The following is a 23927-nucleotide window of genomic DNA, read 5'->3' as shown; positions in this document are numbered from 1 at the left end:
CTCTCCTTCTCTTCCTCTTCTTCTCTCTGCTCTTCTCTTCTCTCTCTCTCTCTCTTCCTCCGTCTCTCTCCTCTCCACTCTTCTCATTATTTCTCCTGCATTCAGATCTCATTCCTCTTCATCTTCCTCTCTCTGTTCTCGGTTTTTTCTCTCATCCATCAATCAATGGTATCGTTTTCTTTCTAGAATGACAACTTATTTCCGTCTTTCTCTCCTCTCATCACTTTATTCTCTCCTCATCCATTCACCCAGTCCTCTCGCTCATCATTATGCTTACCTAGGGGGTTAATTGACCTCCGATCTTGTTCTCTCTCTCCAGTTCTCTGGTGTAATCCTCTCATCCTCGTTTTTCTCCTTCAATTCCTGATAGTTGTCTGATAACTGTATTCTTTTAAGGGCTATTTCTCTAAAAATCCTTGCCGCTCTTCAACTCGTGCTCTCTCGCCCTCTGTGCTCTCGGGAATGCAACATTCCCTTTTATACTCGGTCTGCTGTTCACTGTTTGATTTATTTATTTATTTAGAGATTTATGTTCACGCTTTATTTAACCGCCACAGGTTGGATTCCAATTGAGACCATGTCAGGCCTGTCTCTGTCTCAGGCGAGCCGACGTGTCGCGAGGCGTGAGTAGGTAGTGCTAAGGCGTGCACAAAGGTAAGGATTATTTGTACAAGTTAGATGTCTGATTGTGCGGGGTGTAGTTTGTTGGGGTGGTGTGTGGTGTGTGTCTGATTCTTCCTAGCTTGACGTGGGTCATATAACATGTGGTCGGCCTGAGTGCCTGTGGTGATGCTGAGATAATGATAGACGGATGAAAATAGTTGATAAATAAAAGGATAAAGGAGGATATTCCGGTGAAAATGAGGCGATGATGGATTCGGTGATGAGTTCAGGACAGCGACGATATGGTACTCAACAACACAACGCGGTTGGCCGATAGTATTGACCATCGAATTAGAATAAAGATATCAAAAGAAAACAATAGGATCCAATAGGTGGCTAGCCTAAAGTGATAAACTATTGATCTGGAGAATAGGTCATATAACACAATTGATAGGATCTAGCGAAGGGGTTTCCGTATGGTCAAGATGAAATAAGTGGCCAAAAGGATGGAAATGTTAGAGGCTGTGGTGTGCTATGTGCAGATGATGTGAAATGTGTTATGTGTATATATATGAGGTGTCTAGTAGTTCGTCGGTAGAGTGCAACGACAATTTGTTGACGGCGGCGGAATTATTAGGGCTCTTTTCTCTTAACTGGTCCTCCGGTACCCTTAATCCTACTCGACTCAATTGAATTGGATCCTCCTGTGATGTAGAGTTGAGAATTTCCAGGTCCTCAGTTAACTAGCTCACAACTCACCCTATTTTTTTCCTTTCTCCCCCTCGCAGCCTTTGCTTGCTCTCTTCACTCTTTTGGATGATATTTTTCTCAAGGGAGGATAAAATGATGGATTGCCCCTTGGCTTCTGGCCTAGTCAGACGAGTGAGTTATAATAATAGGAACAGGGTGCAGGGTGAGTATAACGATTAGCATTTCCTTCTCTTAAGTTTGTTTGTTTGCTTGACGATTTGTTTGTTGTTGTCAAATGCCTGATGCTCTCACCACTCACTGCCAACCGATGCCAGGTATTGGGATCGTTTTTGCCAGTTCGGTGCTGCTCATGAGCCTGAGGACTTGAAAAGAACACTCTATAATTCTAAACAAAAATGTTATCAAGACATTATCACTCCCCAATTCAAGATTTTCAGGACAAGACGGTAGGAAGAGGCCAAAGTAGATGAGTTGCGGTCCGATGGTTTGTCATCTAATCTTCAATTATCTGTAGCTGAGTTAGTGTGCCTTTGTGATAGGCTTATCGATAGAGGGAGTACATTGGCCTAAAACGTTTGAACTTTGCAAATGCAAAGACGTTGGGTCCTAGATAAGTTGTCATAAAGATGTATTTGCATGCGCAAGCTATGCAGTCCGGAGTAGTTGATCGTGATCCTCACAGCCCTCCTGGTTCCACCTGGGTGTCCAAAGAGCAATTGAATCCTTTGAATGCTATTCGTATTTTAACTAAACATGGAAATATCTCGAACTGTCTTTATAGATATTATTTAGAGATGTTTCCTCCCCTCAACGTGTCCTGTCTGGCGCCCCGTTCGCGCGCCTCTGCTGCATATCGAGACCCTCCGCCCTGCTCACTCCTTCTGGAGTTCATTATGGAATTATGCTTGAATGTGGCCTTATTGTTGGAGTTTGATTCTTGGACACTGGGGCTATTAATTGTGTAACCTGGAGAGAATGAGCCACTGACTGTACTGTTGACTTTGTTTGACCATGTTATACCTCTGGCAGAAGTGGAGGCGATGTGTTTTGCTGTTTGTGTGTGCGTACATTAGTGCGTTTGTAGTGTGAGATTTCTCTCAATGAAACACTCTTCCAGCCTCTTTCTCAATAGTCCCCACCTCTTCATCTGAAATGGATTGTATCTGCGCACATCACAATTGTTTCTCCTTCAAATGTCCCACTGCCTCTTCACCACCCCTACGCCCTTTCTCGTCTCCAATGGACCGGCGCCCCATCTTTCAAACAATAAGCACAAGGGCTTGATGCCCCTCATCCACACTACTTATCTCAGCCTAATGGTCACCCACAAATCATTCTTTCAAAAAGATAATAAACACTACATCACGAACTTTTTGGTTCAATAGACCGCGCAGTTCGCTTTCAAAAAACCACTCGACTCTAGACCATCTTCTCATGCTACCAATCTCCGGTAATACATCGGGGTTCAACAAACGAATGGTCGCGCTCCATCATTACGGTCTGCTCAGTTTTAGTAGTCATGCTCACTAACGATAAAATGTGGCCGCGCCAAGAATTGAGCACCTATCTCTTGCACGACTGGCTCCAATATTCTCAACCAAAGGATTCAGGCGGGATGCACTCTTAGCCTCATTTTTTTGCCCTCTGCTTCGAAATGTCTTTCTTAAAACCCCGGTAATCGCGGTCGCGTACAAAAACAAACCCAGATCCTCCGACAGCACTCATCAAACTACGTTCAATACTGTTCACCTTGAAACTACTCTCTCAATGTAAGCGAGAGCCTCATTGTCTCTAATCCGGAATTCTGGTCTCAGAGAGGTATACTAGTCGAAAGGGATAATGTGATGCTACATCCCTCGGTCAGGTAGAACGCGCATCGGGCTGGACATTTTTTCTTTGATAACAAAAATGCTGCCCTCTTCTCTCGCACAACAATTTGATAAAACGCCTACTATAGCCCTATTTCAATAATTTAGAACCAGAAAAGATATAGGCAATAGCCCTTCGGTTTCTTCGCTGAACTAGCCTTTCTTTCCGAATTCAAGTGTCCCTCTTCTCGACCACATTCAAACCACACAAAAACACGATCCTTCGTGGCGTGGCACTGGCTTAAGAATCTTGATAAGTCCCCAGTCTGACTAGTGCAATCAATTTGTGCTGAGGGAAGCCGAGAAACTCACACAGTTTTAGTTAAAGCACAGAGCACGATTAGGAACCATAACTCCAGCCCAGGTCTAGCTTTTCTCAGCTTACTAAATTTTGCTTCTTGCCTCAACTTGTGCCCAACCTCACTCTCAACACTCAATCAGAAAACAAAAGTGCCTGCGGACACTGCATCTCCGAGTTATCCAGGTAAGTCATGGAATATGAGCAAAACGACCTCTTCCCAGCTTCCAGACCGCCTCTTTAAGAAGGTAAACACTGAGTCACGCCCTTGTCCTCCCCTCAGTACAATCCTCCGTAATGTCTCAACGCATTTATACTCAATGAGAATAATCAGCTTGAATAGCCTCAATTTTGTCTACGGCTCATGGAGCCATGAGCCCAGGCTTTCAACTGGCTCCCTGACACGTAGATGCCCGTTCTGTGGCTCCTTCTCGGACAGACAGTGCTCAGGTGGGCACTGACGGCCGGCCGTCTGACTGTACTCGTCAATCGAGTCTCCGCTTCCATGTTCTCTTTCTGCCCAATACAGTCACGTTCTGATGGGTTTAATACACAGACAGACAAGAGACACCTGCGGTGGCAAAGCGAGAGTTGGACCATGTAAGAGTCGAGGCATCGCGGGCTACCTGTATAGTTGTCTCCTGGCATGGCACACTTATTTTTGTGCGCGTAAAGACGTATCTTTTCAATACATCTGCCTGACTACTTCGCCTGGCCTTATCTCTCCAGCCCTCAATGCCTTCTTTCAACAAGCAACCTCCGTCACCTAACCTTTTCACTCTCTCAGCCCATCATTCAACCCTCTTCAGTATTGTCCTCGTGTCGGTCTGAGATTCGCCCCTCTTAAGAAAATCTATGGAAAGCTAAAACTGCCGCGTTAATCACCCTCGCCTTCCTCCTTACAAAGGGGGGACATCTTTTATCTTCTCGTTTTGACATTCACAATGCCTACATACTGCTCTACCAAAGACGCCACTATATCTAATCCTACCTGCTTCTTCTACGCGTCTCTTCATTTCGAAAGCCAAGTCACAAACAGATATAACCTTGTCTCCGTCAAGTGCGACCATCCTCTCAACATGTACCGAATCGCGACCACGCTACTCAATCCCACTTCCTCCGCTTCACTTGAAGCTAGACACTCTCTTCTCTGGTTTCAGAGCTGGTCATGAGTTGGCAACACCCTTCAAGACACGTCAAGGGTCTATAACAAACGATTTCCTTCTCTCTTCTATAGCCGCCATCGATAGGCTAACAATCCATGTGCTGCAGCCGAGTATTCATCTCTTCCAATCAAGACTGCACCCCACCTCGTGTGCCCAAGTGCTTTTTTGATCGCCGCTTCTGTCTTCAATCCACTCTTCAATACAATCCTCATGCCGGCACGACTCGCTTTCACTCGGCACAAGCCCTTGGTCCTGGCTCTTCTAATGATTGCGATCTGCATCTCTCAAGCTGACTCTCTCTCAAACACACTCCTCTCCTGCTGGTTACCACTTGCTCAACCTTCCTTCAGTTCAAATGTCCTTCTTCAATACATCTTTTCCACTCTTTCTCTCTCGAAAGTTGATCCTCTTCAAAGCAACGCTTTATCCAGTTCTATCAGGACAGTATAACAACTGTCAATGTCGTGAGCCCCAGAAATAGAATCTCTTCTTCAAAGTGGACTTCGCATCTGTCCTAGGTATGATTTTAGTTCTCTGACTGCTTCAAGTCACGGGTTAAAAAGCCTCCTCAAGCAGGTGAGGTGACAGTCCCTCATATGCGTGCGGTGTCTCAACAACGGGTTCAATTCATATCACACATATCACGGACTCAGACTTCTCTCGACAGGCTCCATCTGGGTCACTACCATTCTTAATTAGAGGGGAAGTGTGGAGTGAGACCAGATAGAGGGAGTAGAGGAGAGGCAGATTCTCTGAGGAGCTTAAACTTTCAAAAAGGGGTAGAGATGAGAAAAAGACAGATGGGGCTTTCTGTCTGTCTTGCCTCTGGGGTGTTGTATTCGCAGCCATCTGTGAACTAGAGCACGGAGAGTATGGATGGGTATCTTCGAGATGAGGGGGTAAAGAGAGGGAGGATTGGGAGCGTAGGGAGGAAGAGACGAAGACGCAGATGTTGAATGTGTGCCCTGTATGCTATTGGCGGAGGCTGGACAGTAGGGATGGCAGCAGTCGCTTCGCCCAGCTCTATTTGAGGACGGAATATCTTAATGTTCTCCCGTGTGTTGCACTTATGAATGAGTGTTGGACATGCCTTAATCTTGAATTGTTTAGTGTTGCATGCTTATGAATGAGTGGGTTGTATGGTGCTTTTGGATATATGAAAGCATGTTCGCCATGTCATTCGAAATGAGTGTTGCACTTGCATTACTGAAAGGTGAGCCTGTGTTGCGGTTCAATTGGCTGCTATATAGAAGCATAGATCTGTGTTGGCAGTGCTTTATCGTCAATGGAGTTGTCCTGTGGGCACTCTCGCATATTTGACTGGTTAAAAATGAAGCATGTAGTGACCACTAGCTTTTAAAAGAAAATGGGTGGAGATGCTCGCCATGACTCTTTGGCGCAATAGGATGATGTGTGTTGGCATGCTTTGAGCTGTGTGTTGCACGCATGCTTATCGAGAGTGGAGTGTTGCATGCTGTATGAGTTGGTGTTGCCATGCGTACTGAGTTGTGTGTTGGCAACATGCTATGAATGAGACTGTCAGAGACAGCTTGTGTAGTGTGCGTGTTAGGAGAGGAGAGAGTCTGCTTTAGACTTGAGCTTTTTACATGAGTGTGATGTGTGAGTGTGAGCTGGATAGAAGTTTTGGGAGCTGGTGTCGTGTTTTGTGCACATCGTGTCGTCGCGCGTTGTTCCGACAACTTACAGACACTAGCTGGTTATCTACGGTTTTGCCTGTAGTAAGGACGGGCTGGGACTGTAGAACTGACCTTGTCGACCCGATAACTACCACAAAATTACTATTAGTGCGTGTGGTGTCTTACTGGTTACTTTAACACAATACACGGCTAAACTATCTCCATACTCATTTGCTCGGAATTTTATACCATGACCACAATATCAGACCGATCGCGTTTCCTTGTGGCTGGAACTTTGTTGTGCGGTTCGCGTAGAATCGATCAGGGGGGTGAGCGGCAAGAGGTGTTGAGAGTGAGCGTTGTAATTCGTCGTTGTGTAGTGTTGTCAGATTCAGGAGCAGGTGCTTGCCGAGCGGATGTGAGGCGAGGTGGATTTTGGAGGGTGGGGTTGCGGGGTGGGAGAGGTCGGGAGTGGTAGGATGTGGAGATGGGCGGCAGATGGAGGTAGAGTTAGTGTGGATGGGGGGTGGGCGTGGAAACTGGGTGGACGCTTACTGAGTAGTTGGGTTAGTAGAGTGGTGGAGTCCGGTTGTGAGACAGACGCGGGTGAGAGGTAGGTGGTGGGTACGTTCGTGGCTGGGATGGAGGTTTGGAAAGAGGATTGGGGGAAGGAGGTGGTGGACGTTAAGTCGTGGCGGGAAGGTGTATGAATAGATGTCGGGTCGGAGCATGCCGGGTGGCGGCGTCCGCGCTGCTGATGCATTTGGGCGGCCTGAATTTCACAGAATCACGCAGGCCGGCCGCGCGTGGTGAGGCTGGATTCGGGTGCTCCTGACGGGGCCGTCAGCAAGCGCGTGTTCTGGGAGATATGGCGTCTATAGTACATGGAGGCAGTAGGGCGGGGGGTGCAGTCTGTCGCTCCACGTTTCGAACGGGCTCGCGTGCATGTGCGGTATTCTTAGAGTCGATAGGTTGTGCGTATACGAGCTAGTCGCGTTGAGGGATAAGCCTTTCCAGGGGGTGATCGCGAAGTTGTGGTTCCCTTGTACTAGCTGTTCATAGTTTGGTGCGCGTTATGTATTATTTTACCGATGTGCATGCACGTAATCGGCGTAGGGCGGGCTGTTGGACCGATGGCTCCTGATTCGAGTGCCGGGGCCCTGTGCAGTATGATTCGTATGGAGACTACGGACAAGGGACGTATCGGTCATGGGCCATCGCACACTATGCTGGGCCGTTTAAAGGTTGGTAGTCTGGGAGGCGAGGGTGAGTTGCGGATGGGGCTTCCGTTGGTCGGCTGCGCGTAGGCAACTGAATGTCACATTACGACCGTGTACGGCGTTGGTAGCTGCGAAACTAGAAGCGGCAAGGATACGGTACTGGTGTGATCTCCAGCGGGTGGATCGGGGTAGACGTGGTCCTGGGGCGCGATATGGAGGCGTGCAGCGAAGGCGCAGCCAGAACTTAAAAGGTTATTGGTCGGCGATTAGCGACTGGTGGGTTTGATCCGTGGACGGAAGGTTGCAGCCCGTGAGAGTAGGCAGGCGACTGCAGAGCCGGCTCAGTGTGATAGTCGGGTGCATCCAGAGTACACGCGATGTCCTCTGACGCGCACGGGACGAAAGCATGGATCGAAACCATGTGTACTGGCAAGGCGTGACTAATAATACCATGATTTTTGAGTTGACGGGGTCCAGGAGAAGTAGAGACTGTGAGGTTAACTAGCCGCGTGGGTTGGAAATCAGGCGATTACATGGGGGGGTGACTATGATTCATAATGTCAGGATGGTCATGGAGTCTCTATGCGTATATGACCGCATTCGGCATGCAATTGGAGAGAGCATGTCAGTCTGTGCAGTGTTGTGGCGGCCCGTGGTCCCGTGACGTGGGTATCGATCGATCCGTAGCAGTATTGGGTACCTACACGGTAGAATGTACGTGATGGATGGGCTTGCTAGTGTGTTATAGTTGAGAGTGGCCTAATGCGGGAGCGATGGGATGGCAAATGAGCCGATCGAGTACAAGGGGCGCTATTGATATTCCTCGAAGAAGCTGAAATTGACGTGACACACGTGCGGTGGCCGTAATGTGAGAGTGTCGTCACGCTTGAGGGTCGAGGTCGAAACTGCGGAGAGGACGTTCGTTTGGGGCGGGTTTAGGACTCAAGTTATTTATTCGAGAGGATTCTGGAAGCTGCGCTTTGCTAGGGGGTAGCGATATCGGCTACGTGTTAAGGATGTAGGGTGCGAAGCAATCTTAAGGACATAAGCCACGTTCACTACCGAGACGATGCGGAGTAGCTATGGACTAGAGTTCTACGTCGCGCGTAGGGAGGTCAGGTGGAGGTGCAGGTATGAGACTGGACGACGGGTCGCGGGCGGCGCCCGACATGGCTGGGGGATTCGTGTGTGCCCGGTCTGTCCGGTTGGATGAGTATTGTTCGACGAGGTTGTTATACAACGTCGGGGGCCGGGCCGGAAAAACCAGTTAGTCTGCAGGGGACAGGACCTGGGAGTCTTAGCGTTGCAGTGTGAGTGCACCAGTGTCAAAGTGGTGATTGGTCAGAAAGGGAGTGTGTGACGGTGGGTCGTTCGGTGCCGGTAATCCGTGTGGGGTGTCTTTGAAATCGGTATATTAGACGGGGAGGGTGGCGGAGAATAAGAGTCGGCGTAGTTGTCAGGGATGTAGGCCAAGGCTGACCGCCGCTTATTTGTATGTAAATCGATGGAGAGAGAACAAGAGCCATATGACGCTCAAGTGAAGTGCGTACCGGGGCAAAGTGAGTGTTGTGAGGAATCTTCTGTTTCCGTCCTTAGAGAGTGCGAAACAGTCCTAGTGACAGGGTTAATAATACCACGCGTGTCGGGTCGTGGTGCTAGGCTTGAGTGCTTGAGATGTATATCGAAGGGTACTATTATGTAATACTTGAAACTGGTGCTCTGAGCGCCGTTTATGCGGCGGTTTTCCCGGGCAGATTTATTGGAGATCGAAATTCCAGTGTTTCCGGACCTCTTGCATGTTGCTGGCCGGGATTAAGGACAGACAGACGATCCGTATATGTGAGTCGGGTTATGAACGTAGTATAGCGGGCATGATACGGGTGTGTCCGTACTGTCGGTGTTTAGCTCGTCCGCGCCGTGACAGGGGGCAACTAGAAGCGCAACGGGTAGCCTGGCGCGGGTACATGAACAGTCGCTTGCGCGGGACGGTAAATTGTTGAGAGATGTGTCATGGCTGGAGTTCTAAGTTGTGAGGTGTGAGGTTGGCGTCGCTCGTAGGGGGTTATGCCGAGGATCGGTTGATCAGGTGGAGCGACGTACCGGGCTGGTCACTGCACTACGGTCGTAGAGGTCAGGCCGTGGCAAGTTGGGGACACGAGGCTGAGGCCGACTGGAGCGTTGTCGATCGCGCGTTATGGATCCTGAGGGAGGCACAATGCCGAACCTCGGTTGGTCATGTAGGCGTACAAATACGATTAGGCATGGGATGCCTTGAAGCGGTGCACGATGTATGCTATTTCGCTGCGGCTGCCTGATGTGGGTGCAAGGACTATGTAAGCAACATCTATACTCGTTTTTAACAAGCGAAAGGCCCGTACCCCCGTTAATGCTACTGAGCAACTATATGTGAATTTAAGTGTAATGAGAGGCCCTGGAGCGGTGGATCATTCAGGGATCGATAGGGGAGCGATGTGAGCCCGCTGCAGGTAGAGGCGATGAAGGCGACGGGTAGTTGTTTGTTTATGCAAGAGGAGCGGGGGTGGTTAACTTAGTATGTCGGGCTGATTTTGTCAGGCGCATCCATGCGCTGTGCGTGCCGACCTAGGTAGCTATTAGCTGTCGACAGCGTTCACCTGTACAGAGGAAGTTAAAGTGTAAGCGTGCTAGCGCTTGTGCAGGATGTATATAATTTATTACTGAGGTGGGCCGTGGAGGACGGGTCTGCAAGCGTGGGACGGAACTGTATCTGGATGAGGATGGAGTGGTGCGGCTGTCGTGTGGTGACGGAGCCGAGGAGGAAGGTCGTAAGGCGGCGCTGACCGCAAGATCGGATAGTCGATTCGAGTAGGTGGAGTCATGTCTGGCGATTAGTTATTCGTTAGGCTGAAGTAGGGTCATCCAGGTGGTGGCAGGTCGAGATGTGAGGTGAGGCGATGTGAGCAGTGGACGTTGTGCGATCGGTGCATGGGAGTTTTTGGATGATCGGTGCTCACGCGGGAGGCGCTGGACTTGTGGTGCGTGTGGTAGTCTGTCCGTTGCTGTTTTTGTGTGTTTTTTTGTGTTGATTCTTATCATTTGGACTCAGATATGTACTTGGTTTTTTATTGTAATGGGTATGGATGGGTTCGATTTGGTGTATGTTAGATGAGCGGGTCGTCTACGATTTGCAGTTACGAAACCTGTAGAGGCTAAGCATTGACGAGTTAGTAGCGACGTAAGCTTTTACGTGGGATTGGCAGACTGCGGGTCGCTGCGCGTGGACCTGTGTGTGTGATCGTCTACCGAGATGGCATTGGTGGGCTGAATCAGTATCACGCAGCGTGGGTCTAAGGCTCGAGCACTTTCACCCGGATGATATCTCAACTACGTTGTCCCGTACACTGGAAAGTTTGGAAACACGGACTGCCTGGAGATGCAGCGTGGCCGCATGGGTATGTGGGTGGCTATGAGGGTCGCTTGTTATGAGTTACGGAGTATGTGGTTTCGGTTATTGGGATGTAGGCGGAGGTAACTTGTCGGGTACAACAGCGTAGTCGAGAAGCTGGGAGGATGGATTGAGACGGTGGATCGTGTCTTATGAGCATGGATGGACGTGAGTCGTGTGGTCACCGGGGTTGGTAGATTGGTATGGTGTGGGTACAGATGGGGGTTTGTTGCAATGAGGTCAGAGATTGCAGGAGTGATAGTTGTTGCTTCGGGTGTAGTGGGCCGGGAGAGAATCGGGTCAGGGGATTAGAAAGAAAGCAACGGGTCGGTGGGGCGGTTGGGTCGGGTGCTTAAATATGGCGGGTACCTGCTTTAACCACACCCCGTGGCTCCCGCAAATGCCCTCGTCCCACAGCCTGAAGCCGCACTTGGGGTAGCGCGCAGGCGCCTGTGTAAGCGTTTGTGTTCGACTCTGGGGCACAAGCGTCCCTGCTTTTGCGGCTCGCTGATCTGGCTGGATGTCTGACTCTCGTGCTTATCCATCGCCGTTCGCCTCGTAGCTGTTAGCGGTCTGATGGCAGTGCCCGCGCAGTGTCTAGATAATGGAAGGAGTACAGGACATAGTGAAGATGAAACGTCGGATGTGAGAGTAGGAAGGGTTGATGGCTCAGCGATGGAGTGTTGTGGTGCGAGGAAGGGGTTGGTGTCTATGTGGAGGGTGTGGGTGATGTAGCAGAGACGGTGGCGGGGGTATGGGTTGTGATGGTGGTGTGGAGCGGTGGCTTGTTGGGTTGGCTAATGTGCGATTGTGCGGAAAGCGTGACGAGACAACTGAAAGGATGGTATGTGAGGTTGGGTCGTTTGGATGTGATGCGCAGTGCTGATTGTTAGATGTGTGGGGTGGTAAACTTCGGGTATAAGGTGGCAGTGTGAAGGTCGGGTAAATGATGGTGATATGCACCTGTGGATAAGCGGGCTATGGATGATGGAAGAGTAGTGCTCTCTCGCTGGGCGGAATGGGTTGTGGGGAAAGAGACCGTGTGGGGGGATTGGGTGAGTAATTACGTCGACTGGTAGATGTGTTGCGATGTTGTGGTTAAATAAATTGATGATGTCGAGTCGCATGCGCGGTGGTAGGGCGGTGACATAACGACGGTTGGGGTTGCGCTGAGAGGTTCCTCGTGTTGTGTACGTATGATTGATGCTTCGCCAGGTGGTGATATTAGTTATAGTTTCAGTAGGAGGGCTTGTAGTCGCGTACGGACGAGCTTGACCAGCGCGAGTGAGATGAAGGCGCGATCGTTGTGAGGACGCGAATAAGGCAACGTTTGTGCAATGATGTAGGATTGTAATTCGAGCAGAACTAGGCGATTGGACCTTGCGGTGATAAGGTTAAGTATGAGGGATCCTGTTCGTTAGGCGGATCCTAGCTAGCGTGAAAATAAAGGGACTCATGCCGAAGGAGGAGTGGAAGAGAGAAGTTGGTTGATAACTAGTTCGGGTCGTATGAGGTTATGCCGATGGGTGGCCGAACTGAATGGGCGATGGGGCGGTTCAACAGCTGATGGGAATTACACTCGCTCAAATGATGAACTGGTGAGGAGCGATACGTGGGTCTTGCGGTGTGGAAAGACTTACGAGTGCACTAGACTTTATTTTAGAAATCATGAAGATAGGGTGTGAAATGTATCTAGGATAATGGTGAAGGTAGCGGAGTTGAAGATTCGGTCGGTAGGGATCCATTTCATGATAGCAGGTACGCGCAATCTGTCGCCTGAGGGGCGAGCGCAGGATATCGGATGGCGACAGATGGGATAGTGTGTAGGCGTGGGCGGACGTGGGGAGAGAGTGTCTGGGTTCGCATGTAATGGTGGTATGATGAAGTCGTAGATGGCATTGGGTTCTGGAGGTAGGTGTGGGCAGTGAGTGCGAAGTGATGGTTCAAGATGGAATAGTCGAGGGATTCTGTGGAATCGATAGATGACTTATGTGGGAGTATGACGGGAAGAGTGTTCTAGAGACCGGATATGGAAGAAGGTTGCTCGTAGAGGTGGCGCGAGGCGAGAGGGAGCGATTTGGCGAAACGGCGGAGAAGATGTGTGTATGAATGCGGTGCTATGAAGGGTGTGGTTACACGCTGGTCGCCACGAGCAAAATTAGGATGCCGAGTCATACGAGGGTACAGGGGGTTAATCGCGAAGGTCCCTGGGGATGATAGAGTTGACCGGTCTGAGAACGTGCTTTAATTGCGCGTATCAGTCGCTCTAGCAAGTACTCAGCTGACAAAAGAATTTGGGTGTGATCTTATTGAGTGTTACTGCCACTTTCTGTACTCTATTTTTCGTCCAAATTGGAGATGATAGACATGTAGGTTAGTGACGCGCCAGAGGAAGAGGGGTGATTTTGAGAGTGTCTGATATATCCGGGTTAGCCGATTGTAGGTCGCGGCGAGCGGGTGTACAACGATCGTAATAGTAGATGAGGGCCGGGGTGTCGGTGATGCTGGCTTCTGGCATTAGGGGTTGACTTTAGCGGATAGTCGCGCTTCGTGAGAACCAAGACACACTTGTGCAAGTTCTCTGGCGCGTTTAGTTGAAATTTGTGGCTCGACACGTGTAACACATCTCACCGGCTCGAGGTATGGGGAGAGGAGGGAAATGTATGGGCACCTTAAGGGTCGCAAGGCATAGTGGCAAGTCGTCCCGATTGTTCTGGTAGAGCTAGGCTGACTTTGAGTCGCGACTCCATTGCTGGCATGGCTTTTGGTGGGTACTACGGTATTATTCCGGTCCAGTGTGGCAGTGTGCGATTTCAGAAATGATGAAGAGGAAATTGTGAGTGAGCGGTGGGAAGTGTAGAGTGTGGTGTATCTGGGGTTGATCTAGGTACTGATGTGCTATGGCTTGGAACCGGTTTGGTGCGCGTCCGCGGGAGGATGATGAGCAGATGTACGAGAGAAAAGTGCGTGGGCTGGCAACGAGGGAGAACGGGTGTGCACATAAGACTGGGCGGGTAGTTATGGAGGGAGTGAGTTTGAAGACATGGGGTCCTGGGGGTGGTAGGGGAGTAGATGACTGGGTGACGGTGAAGCCAGCGGGGTGAGACGTTGAGTCGTAGGAGGGAGGGGTAGTTGGAGGGGGTGGGGGTGTGATCTTGATTCGGCGTGTGGAGTCGTGGGGTTGGTTTGTGAGGGGATCCTGGGAAGTGGTTAGGACCCCTCAGTGAGGATGAGCAGTGGCGTTGGCCGAACGGGCAACGTAGTGGCCATTGGGGTACACTTAGTGCCGAGCGATTGGTGATAGACAGAGGAGGGGCTACGGAGCGCTAAGTGGTAGGCGTCATTGCATGCTTATACATCAGTGATATTATAAGGGTTACGACATGAGGGTATAAGAACGTTACGTCTTGGATCACTTGGAGACTAGCTGATAGGCAGACAGAGGGGAAGGTATAGTAGATCACACTGGTCTCAGCGTGTAAGGGGACTGAGAACTATGGAGGACGTAGCAGTAAGACGGGAAGAAGAATATCGGTTCCCACATAACGAACTCTCGACGGATGAGTGGGCAAGCAAAGTGGGAGGTAAAAGAGGATTGGAGAGAAGCATGATCAGTGTATGTGGTAGGTAGTTTTAGGAACGGGTGTGTTTGCCGAAGAAGGAAATGGAGCGTTGCGTCCGGGATTCGTCAGTAAGCGAGAAGTTGGTCTCGTTGAACAGTAGCCTGTTACGGCAGAGAGAAACGCGATCCAGAGCAGGGCCTATCGACCAAGGAGACGCGAAGCGGCAGTGATTCCTAGAGTCGATTTAGATCGCTGACAGGCACTGAACCGGATCTAGGGATTAGGTACAGATGGAGATAAGAGAGTTGTGGACAAAGGTACGCCCGATTACGATCCGGAGGCTAGCTGACGCTGCAGGCGCGAGGCGGGTTAACTAGGGGTGTTAACTAGAGTGTCAGTCCGTAAAGGCGGTTGAGGTCAGGTGTCTCTTGCTCGGCGTCGAGTCTCTTAGGGTCGCACATCAACTGGGGACTCGGTCTGTGTGAGTGCCTGTTATATGAGTAAGCGTGGCTTATTAATGGGCGTTGCATATCTTACGCTTTGTATGCAATGACCTTACGCTACGTTCAGGCAGGTTGTCTTGACACGGCGTTCCGTAGGCGAGGGGGGAGGTTAGGAGAAATGCCCCACATTGGTACAACTGACAGGTCTTGGTCCTGGGCCGAGGTGACAAGCTAAGTGTTGACACGTACCGCGTTATCATCACATAACAAGCCGTGTTTGGCTGGATGGAATGAGACGGAAGCGATTGGCGCAGCGATTGTTTCAGTGATCGGACCAAGTATTGAGGACCCCATACAGAATATGTCTCCGGAACCTACAGGGATTACTCAGCACTGTCGTGGGGTCACTGCGGCAGCGGGAATGGCGTGGAAATAGTCGAAGACAGTACTAAAGGCCGCGCTGACTCCGCAGCCTTGGCGATCGCCGAAAGGGTCGCCTGACAGGGTTGATATGTGGCTAGTGTGGTTAGACCGGGTCAGGACGGTGGTCGGTACATGGTAGGGTGGCCGCAAACGGGGCGAGAACTATGCGTTGGCAGTTTAGGTTGGGTACTTCAGAGTGTTTTGGAAGTATACAAGAGTTGCGGACGTTGTGGTGAAAGTCGAGTTTTTGGCGAACAAGCTCCTGGAGCTCGTCCCGGACGAGAATAATGCGGATGGGAGCAGGGAGGGAGGAGAACGCGCTGGTAATGCGCTAGGTATTGATCGGGTGCAACAACGTTATGCATCAAACACATTAGGCGCTTGTTCTTTATTAGCTAGGGCGCATCAGCACAACTGCGCCGACGGTGGCTCCTAACTTGAAAAGCAATCGTAGGAATGATGTGTCAACAATCTGGAGGTATAAGCGTCAGCAGGGCGAGAACAGTCGACCTTCCCACCCCGCCTGAAACGGGATTGGTTAGGGATCGCACCACAGTACATCTAAATGGGGCTTGTGCGAGCAGTTTGGTTGATAATGTAATATGAGCTCGAGGCGCAGCACTCATGCGGAGTCTCGCGTGTATATACGGGCTACTAGAATAGACAGCGTGGTCCATTGCAGTCGCGCGTTTGCGTCGATCTACTTTCTATACTACGACCTAGCAGAGCAGAATCCTCAGGCACGGTTGATGACAGCTAATAGCGCGGATGACAGCCACTGTAAGGTACATGAACCCGTGCGGAGAGAGAGAGAGAGAGAGAGAGTGGGAGAAAGAGAGAGACAGGTTAGTGAACATGTCTGTCTGGAGCACACCACTTTAGGGCAATAGATCATCAACCAGACACTACCAACTGGGGCTTCATTAGTATCAACACTCTGAACTGGAGCTGAAAGCTAAAAATATTAACACACTTTCAACTAAGGCTGAATGATAACCAAGTTTGCAGATTCTCATGCTCTATAAATAAAGTGAATATGATCTCTATAGGAGCTCTAAGCTATTATACTGTGGTGGAACACCATAGTATAGAAGCAGCATTGATGGTGACCTGTGGTACACTGACTGTGCTGTCATTAAACCAGCGTCAGTCACAGAGACTGTTCTCTCTAAAACACAGAGACTATCAGAGGGGAAGAGTTTTAGAGAGCACACACCAAGAGCCATGAACCAGAATCATGCAACAGCCTCACACAAACAGTCAGTGGGTGGTATAATTATTTGGCCCCTTAACCCCTCTCTGTAAGGGCCATTTGATGTGAGTCCTCTAGCCTTCATGTTTCTCTGCTTTAAATGAGCTAGTCATTAGTGAGAATCAAGAGGCAGTGTGATCACTCACAGGGTCGTAGAGAGGAGTTGAGGCTACACCCACCAGCCCAGAGCCTCTCAACTGAGTTGTGAGCTTTACATAGATTAACATCAACACTTAATCAACAGACTCTAACTACTCTGTCTTGGCTTAGTCACGCATCATGTGTATATATTAGCCTAATTAAGTACTTCTGGTAACATAATGTAATTAGGGGAAATCAGGTTTACAATTTACTATAATATTGACTATCTATCTGCATGTCACAGATGGGTTTTGTTCAGCCAAAATCCTACTTGTTGAAAAAATAGGTCTGGTCCAGTATGAAACGTCATAATTGCAAACTAGGCCCATTTCACTGCATACAAAGTGAAATTTCAGTCCCATGTTCTACATTGGCATTTACAAAAAGACAGTGGGCCTGAGGATTAGACCGTTTAATGACAGACCAGACCAATGGGAGAGTTACACTGATACCATGTGACCTTCAGGAAAGGAAGTGTATTAGGAGTGAATTAGGCCTGTCGGCAGATGAGACTGGGGCGTAAAACTCACCTTCACGCCTCGGGGCCCGGGATAACCGATTGGGCCTTGGGGGCCTGCGGGACCCTGGAGGAAGATAAATGCGTGGAGAGATGCTTGTAACAGAGAGTCATTTATATTAATTTAAATTAAATCGGCAAATTCGTCTGAAGAATGAGAGAGACAAATACAGTGAGTGAGAAAGAGTGAGGGAAGAAGAGAGAAGATACAAGAGAAGAGAATTAGTGGAGAGAGTGAGATTGACAAGAAGAGGGAGAGAGAGAAGAGAGCAGAGAAGAAAGGACAGTGAAGTGAGAGAGAGAGCAGTGAGTAAACGAGGAAGAGAGGAAGAGAAAAGAAGAGAAAGAAGAGAGAGAAGAAAGATACAGAGATACACAGAGAGAGAGAGAAGAGAGAGAGAGAGAGAGAGAAGAGAGAGAAAAGGGAATACAAGAATACAGAGAATACAGAAGAGAGAGAAAAGAGAACAAAAAGAGCAAGAACTAAAAGTAAAGTCAAAAGATCCTGATAACAGATCCGTGAAAAAACATAATCACCCCAATAAAGAGAGGAGAAACTTACCCAAATCTCCTTCTCTCCGTTGGTCCTTCGCTTGCCCAGGTACCCCTGAATTCAAACAGCAAACATTAATGTGTCCTGATAATTAGCACTAGATCATAAAGTATACACCACTCTCGCCTATTATTAACTGAAAAACCATCCCAGGATATAGGATAGTGAAAAACGACCATTTTGGGATTTCTCCTTAATGCCCAGCGTATACAGCACTATGGTCTACACTGTAGACACCTCCTTAAAAGAGAAGGTTTCCGGTCTCACAATACTCCTGAAGAACACACCAACGCACGCACACACACGACACACACACACCAACACACACACGCACACACACACACACACACATCACACACACACACACACAAACACACTCACAGCCACACCACACCCGACACACACACACACCCACAACAAACACACAAACTAATTAGAATGTGAGTAAAAAAGGGTTGAGGTAAGTTGATTGTGATCCCTTGAGATAAGAGAGCTGTGCAATGTCCACTGATAGGGTTTCAGAAAGGGGAGAGAAAGAGAGGGATGTATGGATGGAGGGATAGATGGATGGATGGATCCTCAAAAAATAGTCGACAGGAGAAAGAGGGAAGAGAGTGGCATAACTATCCAATGACAGGCTTTCAGAGAAGAGGGAGAGAGAGGGAGAGAGAGGGGTGTATGGAGACTAAGAGGCAGATACTAGAAGAAGAGAGAAGAAGGGAGATGAAAGGAGAGAGTGGTAATACCAATGTGGTAATACCACTCACATGCATATCAAATCCATTAGAGAATCATGGGGAATACAGTGACAGACGCTGCTCTTATCTGGCTATCTCTCTCTTCCATTCTCTCTCTCTCTCTCACCCGCCACCTGCCATCTTCCAAGGCCCACCTGCCGATAGCACAGGTACTCTCTGGGAAAAGGTGGGGAGTGTGTGTGATCGGGACTGTGTTTCTTTGTTAGTACACACTTACCGGGGGTCCGTCAGCACCTGGAATTCCTGACAGTCCTGGTTTTCCGGTAGGCCCCTGAGGAGAGAGATAGAACAGAGAAGACAACAGACTCACATCAACAACACTGCTCACATCACATCATATAGGTATGTTTTTGAGTGGCCAGGGCCCGTACCTTCTCTCCTGGGGACCCGATGGCTCCCTGAGGACCTGGAAGTCCCTGTAAAGAGAGAGAGGAAGGACATTGTCAGTATAAATTAATTCAGGGATGAAACAGGAACGTCCAAGAGTGACAGATAATCCAACCAATGGACTAAGATCAACGTGTCATAGTGGGCATGACCAATGTTCCCTCTACGCTGCGCGGCCGCACACTCGCTCCAGGATAGTCATGCAGAAGAAATGTTATGCCGAGACGCAAGTGCACCATATAGATTTTTTCTGTGATCGAATCAACATTATATTAGCTCCTTTTCAATGCAACAATCCAAACCAAATTTAACTTTGCAAGATTGAGTCTGTGATATTTTTGTAGGCAGAGCCAGAGTGCAACGGAGTAGAATTCTATTGGCTGGGTAGCCCACGAGCAGTCTTTCAATCACCTGAAAGTGAATGTGCTTTTCAGATCAGTTCAGATCAGAGCACAGAGCCGCGCGTGCGCACATTTGCTGATATTCTTTGCTAGTTAGCGAGTTATTAGCCAGGTTATAGATAAGTATAGGTCAGCAATGGGGAGTTACTGCTTCCTACAAGAGCACAAAACCTGTAGGCTACATTTCAAGCTGTCTTTGAAAAGTCAGTCAGGTAAAAAGCAGGCATTGGGCATGACCATACAATGACCAACCAAATGAAGGCCACAATCTCATAACCTGCCCAAGAAGGATCATATCATCACACTGACCTGAGCACCAGGGTTCCCTTGCTGTCCATTGGGGCCAGGTTCTCCTTGTGGTCCCTATGAAGAGAAAACACCGTGGTTACATTCATCCACACTTACACAAGGGCTGATAACATAGTACATAGGACAGAGTGGATTGAAGCGGTAGAAGATAGAAGACTAGAAATACAGTGTACTGAGGGGACTTTAGATTGAGTCAGTATTACTACATTATTACTTTGTAACACACAGACAGGCTATAACTTAGTGTGTTTTTGTAGCCTTTTCTAGCTGGAGGGAACATAATACACACACACACGCACACACACAGATACACACAGACACACACACTCACTTTCCTAATGAAAGAAACTGCTGAACCTCAAACTCAAACGCAAATGCCTCGCTTCCCAGTTAATTGACAATCAATTATGTTCCCTGTTCGTAGCGGCTGGGAAAAGACTGTGGATCTTCCATCTCTCTTTCTAATTGGAGCATTCCCAGTGGAGCCACTGTCTGCTCCAGCCAGGCATTCTCTCATTACGGACACACCGCTCCAACAAAATGGACCCGGAATAACTGAGACGCCACGGAGGATTGGGCTCTCACAGGACTCAATACATTCAGTCTAGTCTTCATTAGAGGGCAAGAGAGCATTCAGAGTGTGGAAGTGTGTGAGTGTGGAAGTGGGTAAATGAGTCTTAAAACGATAGTAGTGTGCATTTGATGGGAAAATAGACTGGAACGAAGGGAAAGAAATGGTGTGATAGTGTTAGAGTAGGGAATGTAGGGGTATAAATGGTGTCGTAGTGTTAGAGTAGGGATGAAGGGGTAGAATGGTGTGAGTAGTGTTAGAATGTGAGGGATGAAGGGGTAGAAATGGTGTGATAGTGTTAGAGTAGGGTCGGATGAAGGGGTAGAAATGGTGTGATATGTGTTAGAGTAGGGAATGTAGGGTATAAATGTTGTGGATACGTGTTAGAGTAGGAAGAAGGGGTAGAGAATGGTGTGATAGTGTTAGAGAGGGCGATGAAGGGGTAAGAATGCGGTGTGATACGTGTTAGAGTAGGGGATGAAGGGGTAGAAAGGTGTGGATAGTGTTAGAGTAGGGGAGAAGGGAGGAATGGTGGTGAATAGTTGTAGAGTAGGGAATGTAGGGGTATAAATGGTGTGATAGTGCTTAGAGTACCGGGGATGAAGGGTAGAAAATGTGTGATAGTGTTTAGAGTAGGGGATGAAGGGGTGAAATGGTGTGATAGTGTTATGAGTAGGATGAAGGGTAGAAATGGTGTGATAGGTGTTAGAGTAAGGGGATGAAGGGTAGAAATGGTGTGATAGATGATTTAACAAGATGTGGAGCGGAATGACAGGTAGATGAAATGAGTGTGATAGTGCTTAGATAGTAGGACAGAATAAGGGGTAGAAAATTAGGTGTTGAATAGTGTAGTTAGAGGGATGAGGGGGAAATGTTAAAGTGTTCGTTAGGGATGAAGGAATGTGGTGTGATAGTGTTAGATTGTAGGGATGAAGGGGTAGAAAATTGGTAGTGATAGTGCGTTTAGAATGTATGGGGATGATAGGGGATAGAAATGGTGCTGACTACTTCTACTATAAGGAAATCTTAAGTGTTAGACCTAGTAGAGGGATGAAGGGCTAGACATGGTGGTGATAGTTGTTAAGGATGTAAGGCTGGCGATGAATGGGGTAGAAATTGGTGTGAGTGCGTGTTAGAGTAGGGGATGAAGGGGTAGAATATGGTTGTGATACAATTGTGTTTAAGAGTACGTTTTGGGATTGACCCATAGGGGTAGATTAAAATGGTGTGATAGTATAGTTAGATTAGGGGATTGCTAGAAGGGTAGAAAATGGTGTGATAGTGTTAGAGTAGAGAGAGGTGGGAAGAAGGGCTAGAAATGGTGTGATAGTGTTAAGAGTAGGGGATGAAGGGGGGTAGAAAAATGGTTGTGATAGTGTCTAAGTTTTAAGCGTCAGGTTGGATGAAGGAGTAGAACCATAACCTTGGTGTGATAGTGGTTCGAGTAGGGGATGAAGGGCGTAGAAGCATGGTGTGATGAGTGTTAGAGTAAGGGGATAAGGGGAAGCAATGGTGTGATAGGTGTTAGAGGTAAGGGAGTGAAGGGGAAGAAATGGGTGTGATAAGTGTTAGAGTAGGCGAATGAAGGACAAATAATGGTGTGGATTGAGTGCTTTAGAGTAAGGGGATGAGCGGGAGAAATGGGTGTGATAGAGTGAAGGGGATGAAGGGTAAGAAATGGTGTGCTGAAGTGTTAGAAGTAGGGGATGAGGGGTAGAAATGTGTGAATAAGTGTTAGAGTAGGGGGATGAAGGGGTAGAAATGGTGTGATAGTTGTTAGAGTAGGATGAAGCGGTAGATGGTGGGTATAGTGTTAGAGCTAGGGGATGAAGGGGAGGAAATGGTGTGAAGTGTTACTGTAGGGATGAAGGGGTAGAAATGGTGTGTAGTGTATAGAGTAGGGGATCGAAGGGGTAAAAAATGGTGTGACTCGTGGTTCAGAGTAGGGGGTTGAAGGGTAAGAAATGGTGTGATCGTGTTAGCGTAGGGAATGAAGGGTAGAAATGGTGTGATAGTGGGTTAGAGTAGGGGATGAAGGGTAAGAAATGGTGTGGATACGTGTTAGAGTAGGGGATGAGGGTAGGAAATTGTGGATAGTGTAGAGTAGGGATGAAGGGGTGAATTGTGATATGTTAGAGTTAGGGGATGAGCATGTTCGGTAGAAATGTGTGATGGTTAGAGTAGGGGTGAAATCGGGTAGAATGGTGTGATAGTGTTAGAGTGTAGGAGGGAGTGAAGGGTATGAATGGTGTGATAGTTAAGTAGGGGATGAAGGGGTTAGAATGGTGTGATAGTGTAGAGTGGGGGATGAAGGGGTAAAAAGTGGTGTGATAGTCGTTAGAGTAGGGGATGAAGGGGTAGAACTTGTGAGTAGTGTTAGAGTAGGGGATGAAGGCGGAAGAAATGTGTGGATAGGTTAGAGTGCGGGAATAAGGGAAGAAAAATGGTGTGATCGTGTTAGAGTAGGGAATGAAGGAAATAATGGTGGTGATAGTGGTTAGAAGTAGGGGTGAGGGTAAAAATGGTATGATAGTGTTGAGTAGGAGTGAAGGGGACAGAAATGGTTGTGATAGTGTAGAAGTATGGGAATCGAAGAAAATAATGGTGTGATAAGTGTTGTAGAGTAGGGGATTGCCCGGGTAAAATGGTGTGATAGAGTAGGTGGATCGACAGGGGTAGTAATTTGTGATAGTGTAGTAGGGGATGAAGGGGAAGAAATGGTGGATCGTGTTAAGAGTAGGGGATGAAGGGGTAGAAATGTGTGATAGTGTTAGAGTAGGGATGAAAGGGGAAAAAATGGTGTGATAGTGTTAGAGTAGGGAATGAAGGGGGGAAATGGTGTGATAGTTTGAGTAGGAATGAAGTGAATGGTGTGATAGTGTTTAGAGTAGGGGATGGAGAGAACGTGTGTGACTGTACGTTCCGATGCAAATGAGTTGTGTGGAGTATGTTACACCTAACTACTCCGCTCTCGCACCTGGTCTCAGAACAGCCTTACTGGGTGTTATCATACTTTTACAGATTTTCCTTTGGGTCCAGGATGGCCCATCCATCAGTTACACCATTGCACACACAGTCAGATAGCATGACAGCTGTATATTTAATACATGAACCATAACTCATGAACACAAAGAGAAAAAGGATGTGAACATGGGAGAGTGCCTCAAGGATAGACTCAATAAACACTGTAGAAGAGCTGCAGTCATTTTGGTGACAGCTACTATCATTCCGTATCAGAAAACATCATATCTGGAACAGAGAGAGATTTCTCTCATAGTCCAAATGATGTAGAGAAGTTAAACGTGGAGACATACACAGTTTCATATCTAACAGCATAACCTTCTTATCATCTAAAGTTATTACTGTTAGATACTGGATGTGTATTATACCTTATTACGTAGATACCATACGCGATGTGTTATTACTATGTACTTAGTAGATACTGAAGTGTTATTTCCTATATTTTGGAATACTGGAACTGTGATTATTACGTATGACTGTAGATACTGATGGTTATTACCATGTAATTGTACCGATATACGGATGTTTATTTACCTATTATATAGTAATACTGATCTGTCTATAATTACTGTAGAAAACTGGTGATGTAACTATCTTACCTTGTAGCTAGTACTGGATCGCTTTAATTACTAGTACTGTAGATACGGAAGTGTATTACCAT

The 23927-nt window shown here is 48.0% G+C and overlaps 1 protein-coding gene across 1 annotated transcript in view; it reads right to left on the bottom strand.

Annotated features, from left to right (window-relative positions):
• Nucleotides 1-23927, bottom strand: part of LOC111960893 (collagen alpha-1(V) chain-like) — a 198533-nt gene that overhangs the window by 51735 nt on the left and 122871 nt on the right. The window contains exons 22-27 of the mRNA XM_070442065.1: nucleotides 23265-23285; nucleotides 19675-19728; nucleotides 18949-18993; nucleotides 18795-18848; nucleotides 17829-17873; nucleotides 17280-17333 (exon numbers count right to left, since the gene is read on the bottom strand). Of these exons, the coding sequence (XP_070298166.1) occupies nucleotides 17280-17333; nucleotides 17829-17873; nucleotides 18795-18848; nucleotides 18949-18993; nucleotides 19675-19728; nucleotides 23265-23285 (273 nt within the window). The remainder of the gene's footprint in view (nucleotides 1-17279; nucleotides 17334-17828; nucleotides 17874-18794; nucleotides 18849-18948; nucleotides 18994-19674; nucleotides 19729-23264; nucleotides 23286-23927) is intronic.

This window comes from Salvelinus sp. IW2-2015, linkage group LG4q.1:29 (assembly GCF_002910315.2).
Source record: "Salvelinus sp. IW2-2015 linkage group LG4q.1:29, ASM291031v2, whole genome shotgun sequence".
NCBI classification, from domain to species: domain Eukaryota; kingdom Metazoa; phylum Chordata; class Actinopteri; order Salmoniformes; family Salmonidae; genus Salvelinus; species Salvelinus sp. IW2-2015.
The sequence above is the reverse complement of the archived record's forward strand: the minus strand, read 5'-3'. Positions and strand labels throughout refer to the sequence as shown.